At 34.3% G+C, this 18,210-nt stretch overlaps 1 protein-coding gene across 2 annotated transcripts in view; it reads left to right on the top strand.

Moving 5' to 3' along the window:
• FBN2 (fibrillin 2) overlaps window positions 1-18,210 on the top strand; it is a 125,622-nt gene that overhangs the window by 68,174 nt on the left and 39,238 nt on the right. For both annotated transcript variants that reach the window (XM_034410004.3, XM_087886020.1), the window contains exons 24-35: window positions 1,436-1,663; window positions 3,776-3,901; window positions 7,164-7,292; window positions 8,589-8,714; window positions 11,733-11,858; window positions 12,255-12,377; window positions 14,385-14,510; window positions 14,658-14,783; window positions 15,233-15,355; window positions 16,307-16,429; window positions 16,731-16,856; window positions 17,581-17,703. In XM_034410004.3, the coding sequence (XP_034265895.2) occupies window positions 1,436-1,663; window positions 3,776-3,901; window positions 7,164-7,292; window positions 8,589-8,714; window positions 11,733-11,858; window positions 12,255-12,377; window positions 14,385-14,510; window positions 14,658-14,783; window positions 15,233-15,355; window positions 16,307-16,429; window positions 16,731-16,856; window positions 17,581-17,703 (1,605 nt within the window). The remainder of the gene's footprint in view (window positions 1-1,435; window positions 1,664-3,775; window positions 3,902-7,163; window positions 7,293-8,588; window positions 8,715-11,732; window positions 11,859-12,254; window positions 12,378-14,384; window positions 14,511-14,657; window positions 14,784-15,232; window positions 15,356-16,306; window positions 16,430-16,730; window positions 16,857-17,580; window positions 17,704-18,210) is intronic.

The following is an 18,210-nucleotide window of genomic DNA, read 5'->3' as shown; positions in this document are numbered from 1 at the left end:
TGGTGCAGCAGACTAAAGCACTGTTACTAACATCAAGCTGTCTGCAATTACTGTAAGTTTAAATCTCACCAGGCTCAAGGTTGACTCAGCTTTCCATCCTTTCTAAGATAGGTAAAATGAGGACCCAGATTGTGGGGGCAATAAACTGACTTTGTATAAATATACAAAAGTATGAAGGCTATTGCTTAACGCATTGTAAGCCGCCCTGAGTCTCCGGAGAAGGGTGGCATATAAATCCAATTTTAAAAAAATGACCCACTAAAAGAATGCAAATGATCAGCTGTCTGCAAGGAGTATAAATCCTTCCATTCTCCACTATCCAGTCAGAGCTGAAGAAGCTTCTATCTTGGATGAGAAGCAAAACTACTTCAAAGAAAAACCAGAAAGTCCAGTTGCCTCTTGAAAAAAGCACCTTTGGGATATACTAATCATACTTATTGAAAAGGACGTCTGTTAATTAAATGGAAGTTGTTTCCACCTAAGACATCTCAATATCACACAATGACCGAAATGCTCAGGAAAAAATATATAATGCAATAGCCTCTGTTTTGTTTTAATTGGTTCATTTGCAGATGTACTTTCCACCCACTTCTTAGAATTTCACATTATATTTGTACTTGTTAGATGCCAGCATTTTGTAATGCATCTGTAAACATATTGAATTAATTTTACAAAACAACTAAATTGCGATAAAATTAAAAACAGGGCTATGCCTCTCTCACCACAAAATAACATATATAACTTTCCTAACTCTGTTATAGTATAAAAATGTATTCAGAATAGACATTACATTTAAAATTACTTCTAAAAAGATAGACCTCTGCAGGAGTTTTGTCAGGATGAAGAAAGCAACATGGTGGTGTTACAATTGCAGGTTCTGTTCCTTTGGTACATGCGTGCAATATTATAATGCATATACAAAAATTTACAACATAAATCTATCATGCTGTTTTCATCCTTCTGCCCTCTTGTGTATATGCTGCTTTGTAGTAAATTCTATGATATTGGGAAGACTTTTTTCTTTTAGAAGACAATCTCCTGTAATGTATTACTATTTTTAATCCATAAGAAAGACTTTCAAGGATGTGGAAGAAATAGTGTTCTTTTGAATTCTTATTTAATTTGAATTAATTATAATTAATATTTATTATATTTGACTTAAGTACAAAGGGGAATCTTTTGTATTTATCTTTCATATTAATTTTCATATCTGCTCACATAATGAGCATCACATATATCCGTTATGTGAATGCACATGCTGATTCTCTTACTTTTAACTGGCAGTAAACTAATCAACACATTTGAATATAGTTTTAATATTTCCAAAGGGCCACAGTCCAGTACTGGGGCAGGGGGACCCCTGGCTTACAGCATATACAAATAAATGCAGCAGAAACACTTACATATGTGATATTGTTTTTAACGACACATGTAGATATCCGAATGGAACAGTGTTACCTGAGATGGGATGAAGATGACTGTGTTCAACCTGTACCTGGGAAATTCCGCATGGACACGTGTTGCTGTGCTATAGGTGCTGCTTGGGGTTCAGACTGCGAGGAATGCCCCAAGCCAGGCACAAAAGAATATGAAGACTTATGCCCCAGAGGTCCAGGCTTCTCCAACCGTGGGGATATTTTAACTGGAAGGCCATTTTACAAAGGTAAAGAATAATATTTCAGACAAACCTTATGTGCTTCATTAATATATATATTTTTAGTTCCATTACAAGGACTCATAATCAAGCAACTACAGGTAGACCTCGACTTACAACAGTTCGTTTAGTGACCGTTCAGAGTTACAATGACACTGAAAAAATTGACTTATGACCATTTTTCACACTTATGACCATTACAACATCGCCATGGTCACGTGATCAAAATTCAGATGCTTGGCAGCTGACTTATGTTTATGATGATTGCAATGTCCTGGGGTCATGTGATCCCCTCTTGCGACCTTCTGACAAGCAAAGTCAATGGGAAAGCCAGATTCACTTTACAACCAGGATATTAACTTAACAACTGCAATGATTCATTTAACAACTATGGCAAGAAATGTCATGAAATGGGGCAAAACTCACTTAACAAATGTCTCACTTAACAACAGAAATTTTGCACTCAGTTATGGTCGTAAGTCAAAGTCTACCTGTACAATTTTAACAGATAACTTTTGATAAGAAAAATGAAATCCTCATATGAAATACACAATTGTTGAAACAATCTACATAAGGCTCTTCCCTCCTTTGCTGTACTTGGAAGATCTTCTCCAAAACATGAAATATTATATACAGTATATGAGGCAATTATTCAAGCAAAAACAAATAAGCATTTTTTTTTCTTTTCTTTTGAAGCAGCTACAAAGGATTGTGAATTTGGTGAGGAATGAAAGTTCTTTCCCCTAGAGATATTTTCCACTCAAAATCATATTCCAAAACCATATATTTTGTCTCTCAAATGAGAAATAGCTGAGAAAAGTGCTTTTGACTGGGAAAATGGTTAGAGAAGAAACATTTAAGCAGCTCTTTTGCTTAGCATTCCTAACAGATGTTTTTTGTTACAGATGTCAGGAAACTACTAAATACTCTGCCTTGTAAGGTCTAGTTTTACCATTGTATAATTGAAAGGAGAGTGTGGAAAGTACATCTTACCACTGTATCCAGGATGACAAAAGGTTCTTTTAAAAGTTTGAAATATGCAAGTGTTATGCAGTCCTATACATGGCACTCAGTAGCACTTATCCAAGTCTTTATGTATTGAATTGCAGCCCAAGAGATTTTGTTCAGTTCAGTATTTTTATCCCTGGGTTTTTGAATCAAATATAACCATAAATACAATAATATTTATTTATACAATCAACTGAATTATTGAGCCTAATTTTCTGTGAAGGAGTGAAATTATTTGGTAATACACATTTATAATTCCCAGACTACTGTCTGACTAATCAAGGGGCCCTCTCAGAAACGCAAGATTTGGCCATGCAACCTTAATCTATCCCTTTGTCCTTTATTCTTTTCCAGGCAGCATTTTCAGACATTCTTTGCCAATGCTTTCTTCCTACAGCTGAGAGGTCAAAATCACTCATTTGGATTCTGTACCTAAAGCAGCGTTAGAATTGAAGTCTCTTCACTCAAGTCCAGTGCTTTAATCATTAAACCAAGTTGCCATTCCTTAGGATTTTGTTTGTTTGTTTTTGCGTTTTACTAATCCTTAACTCCTGCTAACTATGTTGACAAGCATGGGCAGTTTTCTAGGCAATATTTTGAGAAATGGTTTGTTGTACAAGAACATCCCTTCTGTATACATGATGTTATTATTACTTTAATTATAACTTCACAAACTTGCTTGGTAATTTAATGATTTAATTGCCTACATCAAATAAATCTGTATCTTTTCTTATTTAATCTAAGTGACATGTTATTAACTGCCAGCCACAAAGAAGCACAATTCCTAATTACAGACAATGATATCTTTCTTGCTCATCATATTAAAGCAAAAATGAAAGAGTTTACTATGCACTTTGAGAAAATATGATTTCATACAAATTCATAGTGGTCTGAATTTTCTTTGGAGAATTATTTTGTGATGGAAAGATCTACAAAATAAGTATAAGGCATCCAAATGAATAGAAGCATTAAAACCATTTATCACATATTTATAATCATTGTCCAAATGTATTCCTGTGCTTTATGATGTTTTTAAGGTTGTATGAGTACATTTTTCTATCTGATAAATAACCTCTTGAACCCATAAAGTATGCATTTATTTTCTGGTTGCAGATATAAATGAATGTAAAATGTTCTCTGGCATGTGCACAAATGGCAAATGTAGAAATACAATTGGAAGCTTCAAATGTAGATGCAATAATGGATTTGCACTTGATATGGAAGAGAGAAACTGTACAGGTAAATTTGAGGTGGGATTCCATACAAAGGATTGCCTTTCACTGCTTTATCAGTTGAGAAACTCCTATTGCTGTCATTAGATTCTCACTACTGAACATGTGTATCAATCTTGCAATAAGTAAAGCTTGAAAAGTATTGATTTCAACCTCTGATGTTCATTAGAAAACTAAAACATTGTTTTTCTCAACATTCCTGCAATCTAAATTTAGATGGTATGTCATTTTGAATGGTTAAATAACCAAATAGTAAAGATTTGAGTAGTTTTGTTCCACCCTCCATTTTTCTACCAAAACTAGCAAATTTTTGTATACTTTTCGTTTTAGAAATATTTTGAAAAATATTTATGCAATAGCCTGCCGACTGGTGTTTAAGATCTACAATGTGGGAATTAGATGTTTGTAAATAAGGTTGTGCATGCTTTGGAAATGATTCAGAAGTGTTTTGGACCTCTCATGTAAACAACCTATTTGCTGTTCATTAAAGCAGGCTAACTTTTCATGACTCTTATGAGAGCATATTGCTGTAAAAGTGGGAAAGTCGGGGTGCTTTAATGAAAAGCAGAAAAGAATTTCTTCCAAATCATTTCAGCCTTAGTGGTACAGCAAGTTTTACGTCCCAATAGTTGCTAGCCCCCAGCCCTGGGACCTTCTTGTTCTGTCTTCTGTCTGCAGGCATTGTTAATTCTTTGATCTTGAACTATTAATGAGAGAACATACAGAAGAAACCATTTTTTCTCCAGTTCTTTTGATAGATTATGCTAATAGTTCTTTTGATAGATTATGCTAATCTGAAGCATGCCTATAGAAAATATTTATCTCGATCTATTTTAATACACAATGCCACAGTTTAAAAATGCTAAGCCCATTTTGCACTGTAGTCCTAGGTCCAAAATTCTGTCACTAATATACTTGGTGTGTCTTTTTAAAAATACAGGTAGTCCTTAACTTAGAACAGTTCATTTAGTGACCATTCAAAGTTACAACAGCACTGGAAAAAGTGATTTATGATCATTTTTCACACTTACGACTGTTTCAGCATCCCCATGGTCAGGTGATTTACATTTGGATGTTTGACAACTGACTCACATTTATGACGGTTGTAGGGTCCTGAAGTAATGTCATCCCCTTTTGCGACCTTCTAACAAGCAAAGTCAGTGGGGAAACCAGATTCACTTAACAATTGTGTTATTAATTTAACAACTGCAGTGATTCACTTAAGAAATATGGCAAGAAAAGTTGTAAAATGGCGCAAAACTCATTTAACAAAATTTTCACTTAGCAACAGAAATTTTCGGCTCAGTTGTCGTCGTAAGTTGAGGACTACCTGTACAGATCTCATCTTTTTTACTGTAAGGAGAAAAGCATAAGTAAGAATCTTGTTGACAGTAGAGCTTGGAAAGATTTCTTATGATGCAGTTGTACTACTGTATTTAAAATAACAATAGTAATGTAAAAAAATTGGAAAACTTTCAGGGAGTCAAGAGAAAAGGCAGGTTATTTAAATTATCATCAGCTGGCTAAGTTTGTTTAAATATGGTTTCAATCTTTCTAAATAAATCACTGTCCAACATTATTCTGAAAGGAAAAATAATTCTTTATCATCTAAAAAATCTGAGATTTAGTTAGTGACTTTATACATCTGTGAAGAATGCCGTAGTTGTTTGTGGGTGGCTGTACATTTAAAGTGAAAAGAAGTTTGTTCTGGAATGGTAGAAATTAAATCACCAGAGTAATGTAAAATGTGTGTGGCAAGACATGTAAATCAAGGTTTCTTGGTATTAATGCTGCTGTAGCAGTTATTTCCTTGTTTATATAATGATTGTTTTCCTTGTTTTTATAAAGATTGCATTCATAAAAATGTTCTTGCCAAACTTAACTTAATGTTTGGAAAGAAAATGTTACCCTGAATTCTTACGCCTATCATGTATCAGGAGAATTTCCTTTTCCTCTGACATAGAGTCACCTCAGCACTAGAAGAAAGGTCAATTCTCTCATTAGGGGAGCAAGGCCAATTTCCCAGTCAAGTTAAATAAAAAAAAAAAATAGAGCCCCACATAAGTTTATACTCACGCTATCACATTTACCTTCTTTTCTTTTTTCTCATAATGTGTAGTGAGAGATTAGAATGTCAACTGAGTAAGTCAGAAAGAAGCTTTGTATGCTGTTCCTGGGAGGCCTTCTGCTCTTTTTTGTGTCAGAACCATGCATAAGTTAAAATTTTCTTCCTATTCTGCTGCTAGATAGCGAAGAATATACAAGAATGTACTTGAAACCTTCCTTCAGTCTTAGAATTTTGATTGGCTTGTCTCATTTTCTTTCCAATCCAGCCAATTTGAGAAGTAACTATGTGCCTGCCCTCCTATACATTCATTAATAAGGGTGAGCAAGCTTTCTGCTATTTTTTTCTGCAGTTTGAAGCAGAAAAGAAAATGCTGGAAGAGAAGGCTTATTGGTTGCCATACTTGCCAGTCAACTGTTCTGGACATCTCAGAGCAATGTGAAAGAGGTGCATTTCAATATCAATCAATCAATCAATCAATCAGGTCTTTGGTTTTCCTCCTGGCAGTATCTATCTATATGTCTGTCTATCAATCCGTACATGCACCCATCCATACAGAGCAAGTTATAAAATTAAAATGCATATTACAGATATGATAGAAAGTACCAAAAAGTTTATGAGTATCAACATAAAATCAAATCATAATTCTGGTTGTGGTTACTGTAAATTCAAATGTTGATTAACATTAACAGAGCCTCCAGAATGAACACCAGTTCATGTTATCTGCTTCCAGTTTCAGAATATAATCTTTAATTATGAAGGTGGACGGCATAACATAGATCAAGACCACCCATACTGCACTCTCCATGATATATATTCTTGGGATATGTGTGGTATTATTTTCCACAGTGCAGACAGTATCCTAGGAACCCAGTAAGGCTAACTTCTATCCACCTTATAAGAAGAGGTCATTTTCTTAAAATAATTCCAGTAGAAAGAGGGAGAAATTTGAGAAGAATGAGAAGGGCTAAAGAATGATGGATTGTCAATTATTGTAGAAATTACTAGTTATAGCAGTGCATCCTTTCATTATATAAATATCATCATCTTGTTTCAGTCATCATTCTTCCAATCGGTTTCAATAATTGTAAGGATCCTGGTGCCTCTGCATTTGAACTGTATTCTTGTCTCTGTTCTTTGGAGAACTAATTTATTTGATGCTTGTGTTAACAACATATTGTTTCCTTTTTTATTCTGGAACTAGATATTGATGAATGCCGTATCTCACCTGATCTTTGTGGAAGTGGCACTTGTGTCAACACTCCAGGAAGCTTTGAGTGTGAATGCTTTGAGGGCTATGAAAGTGGATTTATGATGATGAAAAACTGTATGGGTGAGTGATGGAGTTTTTGTGCAGTTTTTTTCCAGCTTCAAATTTTCCACATATGTTGGACTGAAAATTCTTACAATTGGGGTACAACAATTTTATATATACATATTTATATACTATGCTACGCTACAATACACTACACTAGACTACACTACACTACAGGGTTCCCCAACTCCTGGGCTACCAGACCTTCAGCCATTCAGAATTGAGCTGTGGAAGTGGTGGGCGAGTGCGCAAGTGCGCATCCCCACTTGCACGAGCAGAAAGCAAATGCATGCATTCATGCTCCGTTAGTGTGAGTGGTGGGTACACATGTCCACCACTTGCGCAAATGGAGCTGCACGCATACCCGCCATCCGCACAGACCCATTCCCTCTCCCCCCACCCCCTCTGGGCCACAAAACTGGAAAGGTTGGGGAACTCTTTATGTTATGTTATGTTACATTATACTATGCTGTGCTATGCTATGCTATGCTATGCTATTCTACAATACTGTAGTATACTGTACTGTACTATACTATGCTGTACTATACTACACTATACTATATTTTGTGATGAAAAGATCTACAAAATAAGTATAAGGCATACATGTATTTTAATCCTAATTGCCATTTAATTATTTTAGTTTGCTTTAGTGATATGTGCTATTTTTATTTGATGATTTGATAGAGTATTCAGTCATGGTATTCCATAATAGTACTAAGTAAGTGCTATGGGACTAATGGAAGCCACTAACACTGAATATAATCATAAAACTCATTCTCTTTCTTTTTCAGAACAACTAGAAATCCATTAAAATAAATAGTGGTCTAACTATAGAAAAAAGATTTTTCAGCAATACCAAAAGATCACGTACCACTTGTGAAAAGCACATGAGCCTTAGCATCTATTTTGCTGTTTATAATCTAAAACAAAACTCTAAAAAATGTGGTGGGATATGATCCTTTTGCATGATCCTTTTATATATTAGAATATATAAAAGAACTTCAGAAATAGCAGTAAAAGGAAATATTAATATTTTGGGTTTTAAAAGTTTAAATACGATTTTATAAGCACCAAATTACCCATATTCCTGTAATATCATTATTCTGTTGCTTTACATGTACACTGAGAGCTGCTGCACTGTAGACAAATTCCTTGTGTGTCTAAAGACACTTGGTCAAATAAAGAATTCTATTATTATTACAAAATGTAGAGGAGATAAATTGTCATTGTTTTTATAAACAGAATCTTAGAATGTAATTGTTTCTTGTTGCTTCCCTGTATTAGCATTTAACATGTCCTTTAATATCTTTTCAGACATAGATGAATGTGAACGTAACCCCCTTCTTTGTAGAGGTGGGAAATGCTTGAATACTGAAGGAAGCTTTCAGTGTGACTGTCCTCTTGGGCATGAATTGTCTTCATCACGTGAAGAATGTGTGGGTAAGTTTCATGCATTTATGAATACATTATTGTGTGAATAAATCATCTATGATGTTGCAGTAGCATAATATAACTTCGTCCCCTAATGCATTAAAAATTGTTTTACCTGGAATATTTGGATTACCTACATACCGATCATACTGTTTCCTTTTGGGGAAAGCAGTGTTATGCAAATTTCAGAATAGAAAAAACAAATAACAAACAAAAGAAAATAAAGGCAAGATATAGAAGAAAATAAGCTAACTAATCTAGTTTACACTAACACCATTCACTATAATTCTCAATAATTTTCTATTGTGGATGCCATGCACCACCAATTCATTGGCTGTCTTTGGCCTGTATAAACATTATTTTTGTAGTAGTTATTAAACCCACCATCCAGTTACAACTGGTGAAGCTTTTTGGGTGAGAAGTGAAATGTCGTTTTCTACTTCCTCAAGGAAAAAAAACAACTGTCTTTTGAAAAAGCACCTTTGAGATAAGTATTCCATTTTCTCTCATACATTCTTTACCTCCATTATGTACTGCTTTTACCCCACTCATTAACCAACCTTCAGCTCCATATCGTTCTATAATTTAGGCTTTTCATCCTGTCTTAAATCTAAAAAAATACAATTATTTCTCTTAATTAATTATGATAATTTTCCTAAATCAGTTGTGTATAATTGTATTTATACAAACATTTTACAATGACCTGTTGAAAAACAAAATCATGTACAGATACAGTGCATCTGCCCGGTATAATATTCCATTGCAATTCCCAAAGTTTAGTCATTTCTTAATCACAATTCTGTCCCAACATCTTTTCCAGTTACACTTAAAAATATAACAACATATATTTTTTACATTTATTCCTAACTTTTCCTTTTAAATCTTTGTTCCATCTTCAGTTAGGGTGCAGTCCTCAAACATAAATACATTGTATAGTTATTGCATAAACAAACTGCATTCGTATTTTAGCACCTCTGTAGTTATGCCAATTACACTTGCAACATTTTTATTTCAGTTACAACTTTCTTCTCATCATTTTATTCTCAGACAATACATAAAGGATATCAGGTTTCTGTCTGCCTGGTTATTTACTATAGCTTCTTTGTCAATGGGATAACTGCCTGAAAATAGAACAGAACATGATCAAATTTAATGTGGTGGGAGAAACAGCAAAAGTAAGGTAAAATGCACATAGGTCATTGTTGGGATGTACAAAATAATTCTGAGGGGGAAAATGCTCATTCTAAGCTCCCTTTCCTCCCAGATCTGTGCCCCCCCCCCCAAAAAAATCATATGCAGCCATTATCAATTCTTCCTACTTTACCGAATGGCCTTGTCACCTTTTGTTTACTCTCTTCTCTTGTTTCAACCCATCTATTTATGCCTCCCAAAATAATAACTTGTCTTTGATACTGCATTCATTCCAAACATTATACAACTTTTTTTCACCAAACTGATCCTTCATACTTCCATTAGCACCTTTCTATGGTGAATAACTTGCAATTGTCATAAATGTATGACTTCCTGCTTTTATATTAATCCAAAGCAAAACTTATATCAAGTATATTTTTCATGCTTTTAGCAGTTTCATTGTAATGAAACTCAAGTCTGTATTCGATACCCTAATTATGCAGGGCCAGACCACTTTCATTGATACCTGTTACAGCTTTCCCCTTTCGCTTCCTTTCACATTTTGGATTAGATATGTGAAATTAAATTTTTCACATTTACTTAGAGATAACTCTGAATAATCAACCCTGAAGATACATGTGCACATTTTCATAATATTAAGCTATTAATACTTAGTTAATATTTGATAACATTGTAATTTATCTTTGTTAATTAATAAATCTAAAGGAGCACTTGCATTTTTTTTCCCTATGGAAAGGCTGGATATTATATAATAGCTATGTCAGATATGTGCAAAACTGCATAAATATTTTTCAAATTTCCAAGAAATAGTCTGCATGCTTAGCAACTAGAACCAGAAGTCCCTGGAATTTTCTGACCAAAATCATTAAATTTCCCAGCATAAACAGGAGTTTAGTGTCAGTTTGTTTATTTGTTGTTGAGCAGACATTAACAAACAGTGTGACTTTAATTAGAACATGGAGGCAGGGTTCTTATCATTGGATTGAGAAGATAATTGATACAAGGATTAGCCTCAATTTTATTTTTAAAAATGATGACATATTAAGGAAGGTTATAGATATTCAAATTGGGATGGATTGGAAAAGGAAACTAGGCATTGTTTTCTAGACATTTGCTAGAAAAGCTTGCGATATGAGTAAACATTTTCTAATTGGAGCCAAGGACAAGGATCACTGTATATGATCTCATAAACATTGATAAAGACAACACTGCAAATAAGGAGCATTTATTTATTAAACAAATCTATATAGCTGCCCATGTACAAAAAGAAATTCTGAGTGGTAAACAGAATAATAAAAAAAATTGATTTCTCTACTTTGATAACTATAATCAGTTTACCTTTAAGATAATTCACACTGAGGTAAGGTACTTGTTGCTTCTGTTATTTTTGTGAACATTTAAGCTATTTTTATTTGCTTTCACATTCTTGAAGTATTTGTATGTTTATTATTTTCTGGTTTTCTTAACCAACATGAGTTACAGAAGATGAAATAAAAATATTTAAACAATTAAATAGATTGTGCAAATTGTTGCTATACTAATGTTTGTCTTTTTCAGTAGACAATAAGCAGACTCCAATCTGCCACTGACTAATTGCTTTCATATGGTTGGATGTTGTAAAATGCAGTGTCTCTCTGTGTATGTGTGTTATGTATATAGGGACTGGAATTTGCATTATATCAATAATGTGATTGTTATTTTTCTATGACTGTAATATTAGCATTCTTGTAATATTAAAGCATAAAACAACTGGCCCTTAGATGTTGAAAAGTTTAACTTCATATCAGAACCTCCTTTTGTGATATTGCTAGATTTTTCCCCATTGAAAACCTGAAAAAAAGACAAGAGCTGAAGCAAGCAAATTTTCTTTTTCAGATATCAATGAATGTTCTCTTAGCGATAATTTATGTAGAAATGGGAAATGTGTGAATGTGATTGGAATGTATCAGTGTTCCTGTAATCCTGGGTACCAGGCAACTCCAGATAAGCAAGGCTGCATCGGTGAGTACTAGAAATTTTTAAAACTGTACAGTTTTATAATATTTTTAATGTGTTCTTTTCAGAATTTCAACTTCATAAAAAATAAGATATAGCTTCAAGATCTATAAAAAGCTGTGTCATCCTGAGTACACCTCAGTACAAAAATTACTGTTACTTTTGTTAATTTAGCTACATTTTACATTCTAATTTTAGTTTAGTTTGATAAATTATATCACAAAATATTGACTCCTAAAAGCATTTAGGTTCTTTTGTTGATAGAGATAGGGAAGAAATGTGAAAACTGGGGAATAAATGTAATTTTACATTAAATGTAAATGTAAAAAGCAATTATTAGAAACAAAAAAAGAGACGCTTTATAAGATACGTGTCTCATCTGTCCCAAATATACTCTCCTAGATATTGATGAGTGCATGATTATGAATGGAGGCTGTGACACTCACTGCAGTAATTCAGAAGGCAGCTATGAATGTAGTTGCAGTGATGGATATGCTCTGATGCCAGATATGAGGAGTTGCGCAGGTAAGATAAAGAAATTTGACTTTATTTCTTATACTGCATCCACGGAACAATGAGAAAACGTCTATACAGTTCTACAATAAAGAGGCTTAGAACCAGGGGTGAAATCCAGCAGGTTCTGACAGGTTCTGGAGAACCGGTAGCAGAAATTTTGAGTAGTTTGGAGAACCGGCAAATACCACCTCTGGCTGGGCCCAGAATGGAGTGGGAATGGAGATTTTGCAATATCCTTCCTCCAGGAGTGATGAGGGAATGGAGATTTTGCAGTAACCTTCCCCTGCCACGCTCACCAAGCCACACTACGCCCACCAAGCCACGCCCACAGAACTGGTGAAATTTGGATTTCACCACTGCTTAGAACCCCCTTTCATGAACCATCAAAGTTAAAGCCAGGGTGATGCAGTGGTAAAAATGCTGGACTAGAAATGGGTGGATATAGGTTCTAATCCACCCTAAATTATAGAACGTCAGTGAGTCATTTTCTCACAGCCCAGCTACCACACAGGGCAATTGTTCTGGGGAAAATTGGAGGAGGGAATGCTATGTACATTAGCTTGAGCTCCTGATTGAATAATAGAAGCATAAATCAAATAAATAATGGTCACTTGTTAGATTTATATTATGCTTATTATATTCTATTATCAAATATAACCTTGATATGCAGCCCAATTCTTTCAATAATTTCAGTAATTAATTTCCTTACTTGCCTTTAAGCGATCACACTAGGATTTTAGCTTCAACAGTAAAATTAGTATGAATTATGATTCTAACAAATGTATGGTTCCAGTAAAGTACAACAAAGTAGCAGTATACACAAAATATCAGGTTAAAAAAATAAAAATACAGAAAGGAAAGACAATCTCTGCAAGTCTTTGCAATCTTTGCAAAGCTCACATGTAGCATCAAATGATGCTTTAAAAAACATGAAGAAATCTCTCTCCTTCTACTGTGTTTCCTCAAAAATAAGACCCTGTCTTATATTTTTTTTGAACCCCAAAATAAGCGCTTGGCGTTATTTTTGGGAAGATCTTATTATTTTGGGGTGCATGGAGGAAACCAGAGGAAATGGTGGGGACCGGCTGCACATACGGTTAAATATTTTTGGGGAGGGCTTATTTTCGGGGGGGGGGCTTATTTTAATGCATGCGCTCAAAAGCCCGATTGGGCTTATTATCAGGGGATGTCTTATTTTAGGGGAAACAGGGTATCTTTCTTTCTATTAAAACCTATAAATTAGGAAAGATTTTAAACTTCTGAAAAGGAACGTTTGCTTAATATCTAAGGTAATAGTTTCCTCACAAATTTCAGTCTGAGCATTAGAACTATTCATTTTCAACAAGAAACTCATAAGAGAATTATTTTTAGGCATCAGAAAAATGTACTGAAGTACCAGGGAAAGTCAAATCAGGAATGAAAATAGGCCATGGGTTAAACGCATGGGCAGCCATAGCTTCAACTGCTTTTATCAAAATGACAAAAACAATGTCACACAGTCGACGTACAAGTTCTGCCCCTTAATGCACATAACATAAAAATAGATATGTAGAATGGCAGAATTTTACATGGTGCTGCTGAATTAGTGATTGCTACATAAAAGGAATAGGGGAAGCATTTTTACAGTGTAAGAATCACTCCAGATTAACATAGCTGGACCTGGGCAAAGGATTTCAGATCCCTAGATATTAGAATAAAATAGAGATGATGGTAAGAGTTTTACAGTAGTCCAAGGGAATAAGTAAATCCTATGGCAAAGTCACTATGCAGAAATGTAGGCAAGGCAGCAAGTTGAGAAAATAAAATATGCCTGGAAACAAGGGAATTTGGGGCACTTTAATACAGCTAAAGACTACAAATGTTGACATTCTACAGTTATGCTGAAAAAAATGTGTGTCCCGACAAATATTTCATAGCAGATTATATAATGATGCATTTTTCTCCCAATTTTATTACTGGGAAAAAGTTATTAAATTTATTAGGCAAATGAAAGATATTGAGATTTTTTTTTTCCAGATATTGATGAATGTGACAGTAACCCAGATATCTGTGATGGTGGACAGTGCATTAACATTCCAGGAGAATATCGTTGTCTTTGTTATGATGGATTCATGGCTTCTGTTGACATGAAAATATGCATTGGTATGTGAGATAATTACAGATTTCAGAGGTTCGCTTTTATAAGCTAATGATATAAAATATATAACAATTCTTTATTAAATGTTTTTGCTAATCAAGCTCTTTTAAATGCTAGCCAAAATATAGAAGACATTTTACTTTTTTATACAGATGTGAATGAATGTGATCTAAATTCAAACATTTGCATGTTTGGAGAATGTGAGAACACCAAAGGATCCTTCATTTGTCATTGCCAGCTGGGTTATTCTGTCAAGAAAGGAACCACTGGGTGCACAGGTATGATACTACAATACCAGTTTTAAAAAACAAGCAACAAACAAACTTAGATTTGCCTTTGTGGAGAGGTTCTGAACATTTTTCGTTGTTACTGATTTGGGCTTCCTTCTCATGCTACTAAAAAAGAGGGATTCCGCAGATAAGTGGATAAGCATAGTGTGAGCATGACTGATCATAGATGGGGGAGGGTGCACAAGTGGCTCATGCAGTGCCATGTGACTGGGCGAGGACAGTGAGTAATGCTTGTGGGGGGATGCAAGTTACTTGCTGGGGTGACTTGTGACCTATCCTGCCAGCTTCCCCATTCACTTTGCTCGTAGGAAGCTAGTAGGGAAAATCACAAATTCAGTCACATGACAGGATTGCTGCAACTTTTGTATTACCAGCCTAGCTAATACTTAACAAATTAGTTGAAAGTTTCAATATTTTAATGTTTAACATTTGTTTAGATGTGGATGAATGTGAGATTGGTGCCCACAACTGTGACATGCATGGTCTGTGTCTCAATGTTCCGGGAAGCTTCAGGTGTAGCTGTAAGGAAGGATGGATTGGAAATGGAATTAAGTGTATAGGTGAGTAAAGATAAATTGATATGGTTTTTTGCCTCATAAAAAGGCAAATGTAAGTTATATGTTTATTTTATCAATAAGATAAGTAGCTAACTGACACCACAGTAACAGAATCAGTTGTATATATACTATTAGGAAATGGCTCTAAAAGAATTTCAACAAATTTCAGATAGAATCTCTCTTCTCCATATAGGCTAAATCAAATGCTTCCATTTTACATATTGGATGTATTGGTTATTTTAAGAGCAAACTTTATAAACTATCACTTAGAACTTTATATTTATCAGGATTTCCTATTCCAAAAAATAATTTCAGACAACTGCTATAAAAACAATGACCTTCACTGTCAGATGTAAATTCATTCCCAATTCCCAATATAGCTTAGGCTGTGTATTTATGGAAAAATTTAAATGTAGCTCTGACAATTTTAGTAAACCAACCCCATTATCTCTCAATATAGGAATCAATTATATATATCGTTGTTTTCTGCAGCATCTTCTCTGCAATTTCAGATACTCTTTTGGTTCCAAATCTTCCTGTCCTCATCAGTTACTTTAAACATACATCTGTATATTTCACTGTTATTATTATTCAAATATAACCATTATCCACAAGACAATCAGTGAAACTTTCATGATCTCAGGTGTTTCCCTGAGACGGTACCACCTTGTGGGATCATAGCTATTCTCATAGTTCACCAAACGTTTTTAAGGCCTTTTTAGAAGACCTGAGATTTCATTTAACCAGTTCATCAATTTTCTGATGTTTCAACAATAAATATCAAGCTAAACTTTTTGCTTTTTCAAGGGAATTATATCATAGTGATTGAAGCCAGTACTAATAGTTTTTAAGCCGACTTCTGCTAGCAATTTGCTTCTGTCAATTCTGTAAAGCCAAATAATGGTTACTATCAATATGTTTGATTTTTCTCTTTCTTACTAATTGCTTTAATAGATCTTGATGAGTGTTCTAATGGAACACATCAATGTAGCATAAATGCTCAATGTGTGAATGCTCCTGGATCATATCATTGCACCTGTGCAGAAGGATTTACTGGAGATGGATTTATTTGTTCAGGTGAGAAAAAGTTTAAACTTATTTTATGGAAGAATTATATGTAATTTAGAAGTTGAATTCAGAACTTCATGTGACAACAGATCAATTCAGCATTTACTTTTATATGAACTTGAATATGGAGTTTCATCAAAGTCCTAAAATTTCTGATACATCATTTTGAAATACAGATTATTTTGAAAATGGTGTATATATTTTTGGAGAATAAAACTGATTTTTTTCTACTAATAAATTTAAGAAAAAGTGAATGAAATGAATTTCTAATCTATAAATGCTTAATGCTTTAACGTTTCCAATTCAATAGATATTGATGAATGTGCAGAAAATATTAATCTGTGTGACAATGGACAATGTCTTAATATTCCTGGTGGATACCGTTGTGAGTGTGAGATGGGCTTCACTTCAACTTCCAATAGCCGAACTTGCCAAGGTAATTCTAACCTCATTTTGAGTATCTGGATTATGACTGAGCAGTGGCTCAGCAGTTAACACCCTGGGCTTGTTGGTTGGAAAGCCAACAGTCCAGATTTAAGACCCGAGTGTCGCATGATGGGATGAGCTCTTGTCCTCACCCTAGCTCCTGCAAAGCAAAGTGATATGCAAATATTTTCAGATGATCTCCTTTAAATGTTCCCATTATATACAAATATTGTATTCTAAGATATATACATTCTCTTCTGCAGATCCAATCTGGCTTGACCACTGGGAGCAGAGGTTTTGTTTTCCAAGTTTTAGGACTAGGGCTGGAGCCCATCTTCAGGGAACTTCTCTCTGGCAGAGTGTGAAGTTCACTAAGGATGGGCTCTAGCACAAATCCAAAAACTCAGAAGACAAAATTTCTGGTCCTGGTGATGGATCCAGATTGGATCCTGCAACATTATCCTGGGAATACATATATTTGCCTTCATTCATAACATTATCTTCTTATTGTATAATAAAATTAATAGAGCCAACTGTCAGGGTTCCAAGTACCACCTCCAACGAGGCCTGACACCAACTTTCTCAGTAAACTACAGGGAACCGTATACATATAAGATTTAGACCTTTCAAATATAGGTTTGCATTTGATGAATTATTAGGAAATAAATTATTGGATGTATGTATTGTATTCATACATAGTAATTAACCATTTCGGGTATTATCCTTTGTTTCAGATATTGATGAATGTGCCTTTCAGAATATATGTGTGTTTGGTACTTGCAATAACTTACCTGGCATGTTTCACTGTATTTGTGATGATGGCTATGAACTGGACAGAACTGGAGGAAATTGTACAGGTAAAAAAAAATAAGTCTCTGGATGCAGTAGGTATATATATATGGAAGTATGTGTATAACCAATTCTATATGTAAAGAAGTCAAAACAAGAACATTACTGAGACAAAGAGAAAATTATTTCCACTGGACTACAGTTCATTGATCACTTTTTTTCATATGGACTGTCAGCAAATATTTCCAAAAATACAAAATTACATATTCTTCCTATGAACAGATTAGGTAAAAGCCATAATTATAAACAATCTTCAAAAGAAAAATGCCAGCATAAAAAAGTTATATGTACTAAAGTATAATTTCTATTTTCTATTTTCTTACTTTTCGTAGGTTTTATGTATGTTTTTCTTTTAGCCAGAAAAAGCAGCATAGGGCCTGCTGGCTGCTAGAAGAAGAAAGCCCAGAATCAAGTGGATGTGACTCCACTGAGCTAGGGCTGTAGAAAAATCTTGGCTACGTAGGAAAAACCTGGCTAAAAGAAAAACATAAAGTATAATTATATATACACTATAA

Source organism: Pantherophis guttatus, chromosome 2 (genome assembly GCF_059756535.1).
Source record: "Pantherophis guttatus breed Tessera chromosome 2, ASM5975653v1, whole genome shotgun sequence".
NCBI lineage: Eukaryota > Metazoa > Chordata > Lepidosauria > Squamata > Colubridae > Pantherophis > Pantherophis guttatus.
The sequence above is the reverse complement of the archived record's forward strand: the minus strand, read 5'-3'. Positions and strand labels throughout refer to the sequence as shown.